Source organism: Doryrhamphus excisus, chromosome 20 (assembly GCF_030265055.1).
Source record: "Doryrhamphus excisus isolate RoL2022-K1 chromosome 20, RoL_Dexc_1.0, whole genome shotgun sequence".
Lineage (NCBI taxonomy): Eukaryota > Metazoa > Chordata > Actinopteri > Syngnathiformes > Syngnathidae > Doryrhamphus > Doryrhamphus excisus.
The window spans coordinates 862236-875255 of NC_080485.1; the positions used below are offsets into that span (position 1 = coordinate 862236).

At 41.4% G+C, this 13020-nt stretch overlaps 1 protein-coding gene across 37 annotated transcripts in view; it reads right to left on the reverse strand.

The window, feature by feature from the left end:
- Positions 1 to 13020, reverse strand: part of LOC131108012 (calcium-activated potassium channel subunit alpha-1a) — a 156862-nt gene that overhangs the window by 77119 nt on the left and 66723 nt on the right. For all 37 annotated transcript variants that reach the window (XM_058058621.1, XM_058058608.1, XM_058058631.1 and 34 more), the window contains exon 3: positions 11605 to 11666. In XM_058058621.1, the coding sequence (XP_057914604.1) occupies positions 11605 to 11666 (62 nt within the window). The remainder of the gene's footprint in view (positions 1 to 11604; positions 11667 to 13020) is intronic.

Sequence of the window (13020 nt, forward strand, 5' to 3'; positions counted from 1 at the left end):
TTCTTGGCAGGTTCTGCTCTTTCCAATGATGCAATATTTCTTTCACCACTAGTTGGCGTTGGGACTCGCAAAATTTAACGACACCCAGGCGTCTGGTACACTTGCTTGAATTTTAGTAGCAAAGAGATGGATCGTCTTGGACGACTCCCCATGCAGGTACTTCCCAGGTACACAGACGGAGTACTTTATTCATCCCTTGGAAGTACACCTACAGTATTTGGCTTTGGTTTCAACTTAGGTTTATGTTTCTTTAGTTTACGGTTTAGAGCAGGGGTGGGCAAACTACGGCCCGGGGGCCACATCCGGCCCGCCAAGTGTTTGAATACGGCCCGCCCAATCTTTCCAAAGTATTTAATTTAAAGTCAACATACAAGCTGGCATCATGGCCTGAGCCAACCTTTTGATGGTTGTATCAATTTCGTTGTTTGACATGGTCTGTTGTTTACAAAGTGCTCCTGAAAAAAGAGACACAAGCACATAATAATAATAAAAATTTAAATAATAATTATTATATTATTATTATAACTATTATGATTATTATATTAATTATATTAATGCTAATTATTATATTATTTATATATAATAATATTGTTATATTTGTATATTTTACATTATAATAATATAATAATTATTATTTTAATTTTATTTTAATTACTATAATATTTTATTATTTTTAAAATATTTAAATATAAATTATAAAATAATAAATAATAATAGCATGACAAATTTACAGAATTTTTTACATAATTGCATGACAATTTTACAGATACAATAATACCAGGTGGACTGTTACGTGTAAAATATATAGTCTGCCCCCCCCCCCCCCCCCCCCGGAAATTTTGTTATATCAATGCGGCCCGCGAGTCAAAAAGTTTGCCCACCCCTGGTTTAGAGTTTAGGTACATTTGTGCTCCGAGAGAAGGATCCAACTTCTAACTCCTGATGTCCATCACGCGTGTAGCCTCCATGAAATGACGTAAAACCTTAGTCTAGAAGTCTAGAAAATTTTTTTATTTTTTATTTTTCCATCTCCACTGGGTGAAGTCCCTGCCTTTAAAGTTTGGTATTTCATGGCGAGTCCTCAGACCGCGATGCTATGTTGCTGTAATCTACATGTAGCGTTGCCGTGTGTCTGGTATTCCTGCTTCCAATTTAGGAGCAATCAAACACGTTGTCTTGGGACAAGGTGGACGTTTTGTCCAAAATGGCCTCTTCGGTGCAAAATGGCCAACTTCCTGTCCACGTCGAGTGTTTGGCTTAGATTTTCAGTTCACGTTAATCATGAGCCGCTCCGAGACAATGATGCAACTTCTAATTCCCGCTGTCCGTCTCCGGAATATCCCAAGGACTGTTCTGCTCTTTACGAGGATGTAAAAGCCTCGCCGAAGTCCAAAGAAATTAGAACGACTCACATTGTTAAAAATAAACGCTTTGATTTGGATGAAAGGCAATTTCCTGGCAATCGGATTTGGGGTTAAAAGTTCATTTGCGTCTGTGCCCTGCAAGGAGTCGGCCTCAATGTTCAATTCCAAAGTCGGGCATCAAACCCCGATGAGTCATATTGTCTTCCGTCCCAAAGACGCCGCAGGTTGGCCACACATCCATCCAGCAAATTGAGCATCCCTCCATCGGCCCTGAAGTGGTCTTCCTTGCAGGACCGTGCGAGCCCACATAGACGCAGATGGCGCACAGTGAAGACGCCATTTGGAGTGGTCACTGTGGCGCTCCCCCCTTGGGCACGGCTCTGGCCTAATTCTGACTAACTGCTCATCTCGAGTCATACGACCCAAAGCGTTCTCAATAACCGACAGGAGCATGAACGCAGCACGGCTTCACTGGTTAGTCAGCCTGACTTTGGATCACGCCAAAAGCCAGGAAGCTTTGCTTCCGTCATTATTGGATGGCAAAAGCCATTATTAGCCGGAGGCCGGACAGAAGCAACACGAGTGTGGTCGGGCAATTAGCAGTTATGCTAATTGTTTACCAACACACTCCGCCCACATGCTTTGATGAAAAGTCCAGACCTTGACTGGTCCCAGGGACTGAAGATGGCCGACACCGTTTGTACAGAGGCTCAATAATCCTCCGGGCGGTGATAATGGGAGCACAAACATTGCTCTCAACCAACTGTGCCCTTGCCCCAGGCCCCAGGCCCGAATCCCGGCCCACAACACTTCGCCACGACCATGCTCCAGGACGAGTAGGCAGCAAGATCCCCTTCAACGTCATATGTCAATTCTCCAAGACTGGTCCAAGAGACATTGTTTGTTGTTTTGGGGGTTTGGTACCCCCAAAAGGGGGGAATATATTGTAAAATGACTACTTTCTTGTACATTGAATATGACTTTTCTGTTTGGTAAACTCGAGTTGAACTTAAGAGGGCTACGTGACTTGGGGAGGCCGACGTGACTTGATTGCTACACAAGATGTTCTGCCAAAATACTTGACCAGTCCAGTCGGGAGGCATGCCCAGATAAGGACTGAATTTTGGAAATCCAGGTAATTGCTATTGTTCATGAGGTCGATATAAGTGCTGGATTAAATAAACACCACGACCCTTTTCCTACAACTGCAGAGGTGGTTGGTGTTGCATCTGGTACTACATGCTAGTACTACATGCTGGTACTCCACAGCGTGGATGGAAAACCAGAACAGAAAACCTTGTTGGAGCTTTTGAAGGTGTTTCAATAGCAGCCTTTCTAGGTACAATAGGTGTGTCCCCTCATGAGCTACCTTTTTTATCTCTTTTGATATCTTTGGAATTCAAGACAGATGGTTGGATTGTGGATGATGGCCACTTTTCCTTTAAAGAGCAGCGGTACAAATACCAGACAATAAAAGATGGCCTCGTCCGTACCCTGGGAAATAAAATGCGCTGGTCATATAGTCGAGATTGCGTTCTCATCTTGTGTCAGTGTTTCCAACGGGAGAAGCACAAAGTGGGCCGTGATGGTGGGCCGTGATGGTGGGCCGTGGTGGTCCCATCACGCTCTTATTACTCCTTTAAACCCCGGCACAGCCAGAGGGGGTTAAAAAGCAGCGCCGCGTCGGCAAGGAGGACGCGCTGGTAGACAGGAGAGATAAAAGAAGCAAAGACAGGCGACGGCGAAGAGAAGACGGCGAATCAGAGCGAGTGTGAAGACATGCCACATCCTCTTTGGGCAGGATGCAAATAAATGGCTCTCAATCCCGGGGACTCCAAAGCTTCTATAAAAAGCTCCCGTGTTGTGTTTGTATTTGTGAATGCCCCGGAAAACCCAGAAAAGCCCACGAAGAGAACGCACGCCGCTCCGGCTCGAGCCCCCATGGCCGCCCATTAGCATGCACACATTAGCATACACGCCAACGCCACATACGCAGCACAGAGACCTCCGCAGGGAACGCCGCGGAGCGCGTTGGTCTATTTCAGGACCCAACCTACACATGCCGGATGGAAATCCTCGTTAGTCCACAAGGGCCACAACTTAGTCTGATTAGGATCCAGGCTGAGACAATAGGCCTCGGTTTGCCCTATAGCGCGACCTTGGCAAGCGACAGGACCAACGCTGAGGGATTTGGCCGGCGATATACCATAATGCATCACACTAATGAATGTTTTCATTCGCCGCCCACCCCGCGCCTTGCGGAGTAACCGTTATTTTGAAAGCCATTTCGGCTTAATCAGTAAATGTCTGCCTCTTCTCGGCGACTTAGCGGGGGGGCGGCTGGGAAGCCGAGAGAATGACAGGTTAGTACTTAAATAATTCACTTAGGTCGCGGTAAAAATAGCACCTACAAGGGCGATGGATGAATACATCATCCCCAAAGGAGGCTAAGAAAAGAACTCCTCGTTTTTGCTCAACCAAAATCTGGAAATGACTCGACTGGAGAAGGATGGCGTTTACGATATTTATAGGACCGGCTTGGAAGTCAAATTAGCTCCTTCGTTGTGTTTGGTTCCTGTGAAGGAAAGAGTGTTTACAGTCACAGCAACAATGGCTGTCTTCACTCTGATAAGGAAGTCAGGGTTTCATCCTTCATCCATTTTCTAGAGATAGTTATTTTCAATCAAATATAGGAAGAATATAAACGTTTATAATATCATATTTGACTCGTTCAGGCCCACACATTTTTCAAACGACCCCTTCAGTGGCGGCCATTTTAGAGCATTCTGACTGATCTTTCAAAGCCCAAAGTGTACTATGTTCTATGGTGATATAAAGATGGAACCTAGCAAAAGAAAGGCTGGAGTTGAATTTTCATCAGAAAAAATAACTGTTTGTTTCTACCTTTTTGTGTTCTTTAGTAATCAGCAGCAGAACAAATGTAAGTTTCAGGAAAATATCAGTTCCTGACTAAAAAAAGGGAGAAAAGCATATTTTTGTGAAAAAATACATTAATTATAATTAATAATGATTTAGCTTTTGTGACAGCTCAAATATCTAAAATACTACACCAACATGAAGGACAGAAAACAACAATTTTTTACAATTATATCCATTCATCTGTTTTCTATGCCAATATCATATTTGACTCGTTCAGGCCCAGGCAGTTTTCAAACGACGACCGTTTCAGTGGCAGCCATTTTAGAGCATTCTGACTGATCTTTCAAGGCACAAAGTGTACTGGGTTCTATCGCGATATAAAGATGGAACCTAGCAAAAGAAAGGCTGGAGTTGAATTTTCATCAGAAAAAATAACTGTTTGTTTCTACCTTTTTGTGTTCTTTAGTAATCAGCAGCAGAACATAGGTAAGTTTCAGGAAAATATCGGTTCCTGACTAAAAAAAGGGAGAAAAGCATATTTTTTGTAAAAATATACATTAATTATAAGTAATAATAATTTAGCTTTCGTGACAGCTCAAATATCTAAAATACTACACCAACACGAATGACAGAAAATTTTTTTTTTTTACAATTATATCCATTCATCCATTCATGCTGGAGCCTATCCCAGCTGTGTTTGGGCAAGAGGCGGGGTCCAACCTGGACTGGTCGACCAATTATAGCATGAACTATTTTTTGGTGCTATTTTTTGTGTTTTTGGTGTTGGAAGTATTGTATTGTATTTCCTACTTTTTGAATAGCATGTTTTATTTGTACATTTATTATTATTATTATTATTGAATTTCAATTGTATTATAATGAAATTATTATATTCCATAATTCCTGATACACTTCCTTTTCATTTATTGTACCGCTTTGATCATGATGATATATTTGACGTTTGATTGCAATCATAATTGACTTGATTTAAATATCGTCCAGTATTTCTAATACGAGCCTTCAATGACAAATGATTGCATATTGTTATGGTAAAAATAACCAAAGAAAAAAGGACGAGCGGGCTGCACGCTGTACTAAAAATAGCTCATTCCCTCTGCATTGTGGGATACCACACCACAGCCTCCTCCTGCTCCTCCTGCTCGTCATCCATACAGCAACGGTGACTTTGATGAACAAAAACGGGCAGCGCCATTCGTCAGGAAACTGCAGCGTGCTGCTGCCAATTAGCGCTGGAGACGTTCTTATCATGACATTTTTAATTAGCCGTCTATTTGCGTTTAGCAGAATGTGGGAAAAGCTTCCAGCTCATCAGGAGATTCATTTGGGGTGTTTTACTGGCGACATGACGTAGTCTTACACTCCTTCATGCAGTACCTCCGGCGCTCCGCAGGGGGCGAGAGCGAGGCGCATGGAGCGCTACAATTTGTATTGCACAGTGAAAAACAGCAACAACAAGGAACGCCCCCAATGCTAACACGTGTTAGCCTCTATTGTTTCCTATTCAGCCCTAGGGAGGTGACTATAGGGGTGTTATTTCATGTCAAGAGGGCTCTAATAATGTTAAAAAACATTTAGGAGGGCATGAACAGGTTTTCATGTTTACGCTCTAACAACAAAATATTGAACAAAATAATGAAAAATAACAAATATGAACAGAAAAATATTATTATAATATTTTATTATTATTATTATTATTATTAATACAATATTATAATAATAATTATTATAATGACATCAATCCCAATAACAGATTAATATATCAGAATAAATGAGGGGTTAGTGGACATACAGTAAATTCAGCAGAAACAAAACTAGGTCATATTTTCCACATCTTGCTCACCATAAGTGGGTCATAATTCATAAATCTGTAACAATAAAGTACAGCCAACGTGTAGTACTGTTAAAAGTATTTACAGGATTTACATCTGTGTCTTTATGATTCTCTGATTACGTTTTAGCATTGAGATTCCACACTTCTTTTGGTGGTCCTTGAACGCACCATAGTTGTGTGCCGCGAGAACAAAAGTTGCTTAGCGACAGAAGCACCATCGGATGGATTATCCGAAACGGTTAGTGGAATTCCACCAGAGTGGGTGACGTAGACGCAGCTTGGATAAAGGCCTGCTAGCCTGCTAGCATGACGACCAGGCTAAAGGCTACTTCTCATATTACCATCAATAGTAGTGACTTTTATTTTGTTAACAGTTTGCAGATAGCTGCTTCAGTCATAAAACTGGAGATATAAATAAAGATGGCGGCATGGAAGAGTTTAATCCATTTTGTCGGGAATGACATTTGGAGGATGGTGTCAGCTACTAATAACGTCTTCTAATGGTTACACGCTCCGCTCTGATCCAAACCCAGACTGTTCCATGCAGACCTCAGTGCCAGGTACTGTCAGCACCCCGGGAAGGAGGTCCACATTTAGGCCGGTCCGAGGTCTGCCAAGGTCTGCCAGCTCCTCTGCCACATTTCTCAACTTACCCCATCAATTAGTCATTAGGCAGCCTCTCTTTTTCCAGTGTTGACACCATCGCACGCTAATGATCGAGTTACAGGTGCGGGTTCATGCGGCCTTGACGCGCACGCCGCTCTGTCCACCAGCGGGATGGAGAAGCAGGAAGTGGAGCGGGATATAGAAGCAGGAAGTGGAGCGGGAACGAGGACGTCCCTTTAAAAGCAGCCTGCACAGACTTTGTCCTACATTCGTCTTTATTTGTTTGATGGGAGCAGCGAAGAGGGAAAAAAGGATGAGGGACGTACGAAGGTGACGACGTGGGCGGCGGGGGGGTTTGGAGGGGGCAGAGCGGGGGGGCATGTCGTACCGAGCATAGAAATAGTGTGCGTAGAAGCAGACAAAGGCTGAATTCTAGCACGGACGGACACGGATTGGCTGGTAAACAAAGTCTTTGGCAACAAGATGGCCGCTCATTGTCAGTGCTTCATTCATAAAGATGCCCCCCACCCCCACCCCGCCCCCAGCCGCATAGTCCACTAGTTCAGGACCGCTTACAGGCTTCTTGGCCACAAACCATTCACATCTACCTGGGTTGGATTTCATCTCTGTGGGGCTTTGAGTGACAGGTCTTTGGCCGACACCAAGAAAGGCCGTTTTCTTCTCCAGGACGATAATAAAAGTCTGAATGACCCTTATGGATACGATATGTTGCCATGGTTACAGTGAACAGACAACATAAGAAAGAGAAAGGGAGGGGGGGGGTACTTATTTACGGGAATAATATAAAAAGTCTGTTTGTTTACATTTTTATTTTGTTCCATCTGCCCTGCCATTGGCCGGCCACCAGTCCAGGGGGTACCCCAACTCTCGCCCAAACACAGCTGGGATAGACTCCAGCATACCTGGGACCCGAGTGAGGATAAGCCGCATCGGAAATGGATGGCAATTACAGAAGTTGACCAAAAATATTAAGCCACAACGATGTAGATGGAGACGCCCCTTTTGAGGTCAGGTTCATGAGGTCACTTGTTGCTAGGCGGAATCCCATCAATAATCATAAAACATGTTTTTTTCTTCGCGGATCAATCAAGGAGCATCCGTAAGCAGCCTGGTGCGTCTTCGCCGTCCTGTGGGGGCTGGATTGGCCTCGCAGCGCCACAGCGCCTCCAACACACGCGTCTATATTTGGGGGCTAATTAGCAGCATTAGCATCCGTCTGGATTGTTAATTTTTGCAGTACAAAGGTACTGTGAGTGAGAGTATTTTTACAAGGGAAGGGGGTATGAAATTGTGGAATTATAATTATAATTCTTCACGTATCACGCAAAGGAAATGAGTGTCTCATGGAGAGGAAGAACTTCCTGTAAGTTTGGATGCTGCAGAAGAAGCAGCGTACGGCGTCAGGCAGCCAGTCGGCTGCGAGGCAGAAGGACTGCTGGGTCCTGGGTAGCCACCTTTACATGAATCCTTCCTACTAGATTCATATGCATCTTATTGTTATTATTGTTATGATAATTATTGTTATCACGACAGAACACGAGTGTGCAGCACTGCCTTCCACATCCAGGCAGGAAGGCTGCGGCGCGTACGCGACGTCGCGGGCAAAGCGGGGCCGTGTTCATCATGTAAAAGCCCTCAGAGTTGCTTGAACCTGCTCTGCTTTGATAAGAGCCCCCCCACCGGGGAGTTAATCCCAATCTGGAGGATAGAGGTGGAGGTGGGATCGGGGGCAATATGGATGGCTGCACTGATGGATTACGACGTTCCTCTGATGGAGGTAGGCAATACATCTGAAGAGCAATGTAATATACTATATAATGTACTGTATACTGCGTGGTATGCGCTGTGCGTACTTAGATGGTCGTTAGCAGGTTTTCTAGGCCTAATATTTCAAATTTTATGTTATTATGTCCACTGTATTGGGTAATAGGAGTGTAAAGGTGACTATAGGAATGTTATTACATGTCTAGAGGGCTGTAATGATGTTAAAAAGCATATTTAGAAGGTCATAAATAGATTTTCTAGGCCTAGTATTACTTATTTTATGTTACTATATCCACTGTATTGGGTAATAGGAGTGTAAAGGTGACTATAAGAATGTTATTTCATGTCTAGAGGGCTGTAATGATGTTAAAAAGCATATTTAGAAGGTCATAAATAGCTTTTCTAGGCCTAGTATTACTTATTTTATGTTACTATATCCACTGTATTGGGTAATAGGAGTGCAAAGGTGACTATAAGAGTGTTATTACATGTTTAAAAGGTTTTAATGATGTTAAAAAGCAAATTTAGAAGGTCATAAACAGATTTTCTAGGTCTAATATTACTTATTTTCCGCTATTATGTCCACTGTATGGGGTAATAGGAGTGCAAAGGTGACTATAGGAGTGTTATTACATGTCTAGAGGGTTGTAATGATGTTAAAAAGTAAATTTAGAAGGTCATAAACAGATTTTCTAGGTCTAATATTACTTATTTTCTGCTATTATGTCCACTGTATTGGGTAATAGGAGTGTAAAGGTGACTATAAGAGTGTTATTACATGTTTAAAAGGTTTTAATGATTTTAAAAAGCAAATTTAGAAGGTCATAAACAGATTTTCTAGGTCTAATATTACTAATTTTCCGCTATTATGTCCACTGTATTGGGTAATAGGAGTGCAAAGGTGACTATAGGAGTGTTATCACATGTCTAGAGGGTTGTAATGATGTTAAAAAGTAAATTTAGAAGGTCATAAACAGATTTTCTAGGTCTAATATTACTTATTTTCCGCTATTATGTCCACTGTATTGGGTAATAGGAGTGCAAAGGTGACTATAAGAGTGTTATTACATGTTTAAAAGGTTTTAATGATGTTAAAAAGTAAATTTAGAAGGTCATAAACAGATTTTCTAGGCCTAATATTACTTATCTGTTATTATGTCCACTGTATTGGGTAATAGGAGTGTAAAGGTGACTATAAGAGTGTTATTACATGTTTAAAAGGTTTTAATGATTTTAAAAAGCAAATTTAGAAGGTCATAAACAGATTTTCTAGGTCTAATATTACTTATTTTCCGCTATTATGTCCACTGTATTGGGTAATAGGAGTGCAAAGGTGACTATAGGAGTGTTATCACATGTCTAGAGGGTTGTAATGATGTTAAAAAGTAAATTTAGAAGGTCATAAACAGATTTTCTAGGCCTAATATTACTTATTATCTGTTATTATGTCCACTGTATTGGGTAATAGGAGTGTAAAGGTGACTATAAGAGTGTTATTACATGTTTAAAAGGTTTTAATGATGTTAAAAAGCAAATTTAGAAGGTCATAAACAGATTTTCTAGGTCTAATATTACTTATTTTCCGCTATTATGTCCACTGTATTCGGTAATAGGAGTGTAAAGGTGACTATAAGAATGTTATTACATGTTTAAAAGGTTTTAATGATGTTAAAAAGTAAATTTAGAAGGTCATAAACAGATTTTCTAGGCCTAATATTACTTATCTGTTATTATGTCCACTGTATTGGGTAATAGGAGTGTAAAGGTGACTATAAGAGTGTTATTACATGTTTAAAAGGTTTTAATGATTTTAAAAAGCAAATTTAGAAGGTCATAAACAGATTTTCTAGGTCTAATATTACTTATTATCTGTTATTATGTCCACTGTATTGGGTAATAGGAGTGCAAAGGTGACTATAGGAGTGTTATCACATGTCTAGAGGGTTGTAATGATGTTAAAAAGTAAATTTAGAAGGTCATAAACAGATTTTCTAGGTCTAATATTACTTATTTTCTGCTATTATGTCCACTGTATGGGGTAATAGGAGTGTAAAGGTGACTATAGGAGTGTTATTACATGTTTAGAGGGTTTTAATAATGTTAAAAAGCATATTTAGAAGGTCATAAACAGGTTTTCTAGGCCTAATATTACTTATTTTCTGTTATTATGTCCACTGTATTGGGTAATAGGAGTGTAAAGGTGACTATAGGAATGTTATTACATGTTTAAAAGGTTTTAATGATTTTAAAAAGCAAATTTAGAAGGTCATAAACAGATTTTCTAGGTCTAATATTACTTATTATCTGTTATTATGTCCACTGTATTGGGTAATAGGAGTGCAAAGGTGACTATAGGAGTGTTATCACATGTCTAGAGGGTTGTAATGATGTTAAAAAGTAAATTTCGAAGGTCATAAACAGATTTTCTAGGCCTAATATTACTTATTTTCTGTTATTATGTCCAGTGTATCAGGTAATAGGAGTGTAAAATTGATCATAGGGGTGTTATTTAATGTCTTGAGTGCTCTAATGATGTTAGAAAGCAAATTTAAAAAGTGGTTCTCAATGCTCTAACTGCCAAAATATTGAATTTATAAGTCAATGGGCAATTAACCGCCATAAACGAGGCATGGCTGTTTTTACTTGCATCAACTACAACTTTTCATATTCATCACCAACACGGGTATAAACCAGAATTTTAGCGATCCATCAATCCCGTCCCAAACTGAAATGTCCTTGTAAAAAGCGGAAGTAGAAAAGGAAGAGTCTGCAGGAGTGGATGCGGTGCTGCAGTGGTTGTCGGAGCGATGCCAGGCCCGCAATGTGACGCTGGATGACTGCTAACCAGGGAGATGCAAACGCACACCCTTCACTCACACATTCACACACTCAACACACACACACACTCGCCGCCTGTCTCTGTTGCCATGGCAACTGCCACGGCTCCCATTGACAAATCCTCCCAAGCAGCCTGTAGCGCACGTGTGGGTAAACATGCGTGTTTCATGGGCTGTATTTAGGCCGATGTCATGTTTATTTTACACATCATGGCTCCATGAAAGCCGGCCATATTTCCAACGTTCTCAAAGGGAAAGTGAAGAAATGTGAGATACTTACTCTGAGGAGTCTATAAAGTATATTCCAAGCGCTCCGATGCTGAGTGCAAATACTAACACCACCTAAAACGACAAGAGAAGAGAAAAAAAAACATGCTAAGTATTGCAAAGCAGCACAGCAGATGCTCGTTATCTGTAATTAAATATTGGCTCATTATCCTCAGGTTGCACGGTGATGGACAGTCTAACAAAGTTGGCTGTAAATAATGGATGCTCACCTTCATGTCAGCAAATACGACCTATTGGATGCTGGCAGTGTCCAATCTCACAGAGCAAACAAAGGAATCACACGTCTACAACCCAGCAGCGTCGGTCCACTCGCTCGTGTGGACGGCGTGTGTGCATTTTCCATATCATCTTGTGCAAGATTCAATCCTACTAGATGATGCAATGTCAGTAGACATTGCGTGTGAATTCTGAAAAGCTGACGCAAAACTGAAATGTTTTGAAAAAGTATGAAAGTTTGGACGCTGAAGCTGGACTGAAATGCTGTGGAAACATGCTCTAATGTAGAACGAATGGAGGAATCGTTTGTGCATTGAAGAGCTGAATCTGGACTGAAATGCTGTGGAAACATGCTCTAACATAGAATGAATGGAGGAGTTGTTTGGATGCTGAAAAGCTGAAGCTGGACTGAAATGCTGTGGAAACATGCTCTAACGTAGAATGAATGGAGGAATCGTTTGGAAGCTGAAGAGCTGAAGCTGGACTGAAATGCTGTGGAAACATGCTCTAACATAGAATGAATGTAGGAGTCGTTTGGACGCAGAAGAGCTGAAGCTGGACTGAAACGCTGTGGAAACATGCTCTAACGTAGAATGAATGGAGGAATCGTTTGGGCATTGAAGAGCTGAAGCTGGACTGAAATGCTGTGGAAACATGTTCTAATGTAGAATGAATGGAGGAGTCGTTTGGAAGCTGAAGAGCTGAAGCTGGACTGAAATGCTGTGGAAACATGCTGCAACGTAGAATGAATGGAGGAGTCATTTGGACGCTGAACAGCTGAAGCTGGACTGAAATGCTGTGGAAACATGCTCTAACATAGAATGAATGGAGGAGTCGTTTGGACGCTGAACAGCTGAAGCTGGACTGAAATGCTGTGGAAACATGCTCTAACGTAGAATGAATGGAGGAATCGTTTGGACACTGAAGAGCTGAAGCTGGACTGAAATGCTGTGGAAACATGCTCTAACATAGAATGAATGGAGGAATCGTTTGGACGCTGAAGAGCTGAAGCTGGACTGAAATGCTGTGGAAACATGCTCTAACATAGAATGAATGGAGGAGTCGTTTGGAAGCTGAAGAGCTGAAGCTGGACTGAAATGCTGTGGAAACATGCTCTAACGTAGAATGAATGGAGGAATCGTTTGGACACTGAAGAGCTGAAGCTGGACTGAAATGCTGTGGAAACATGCTC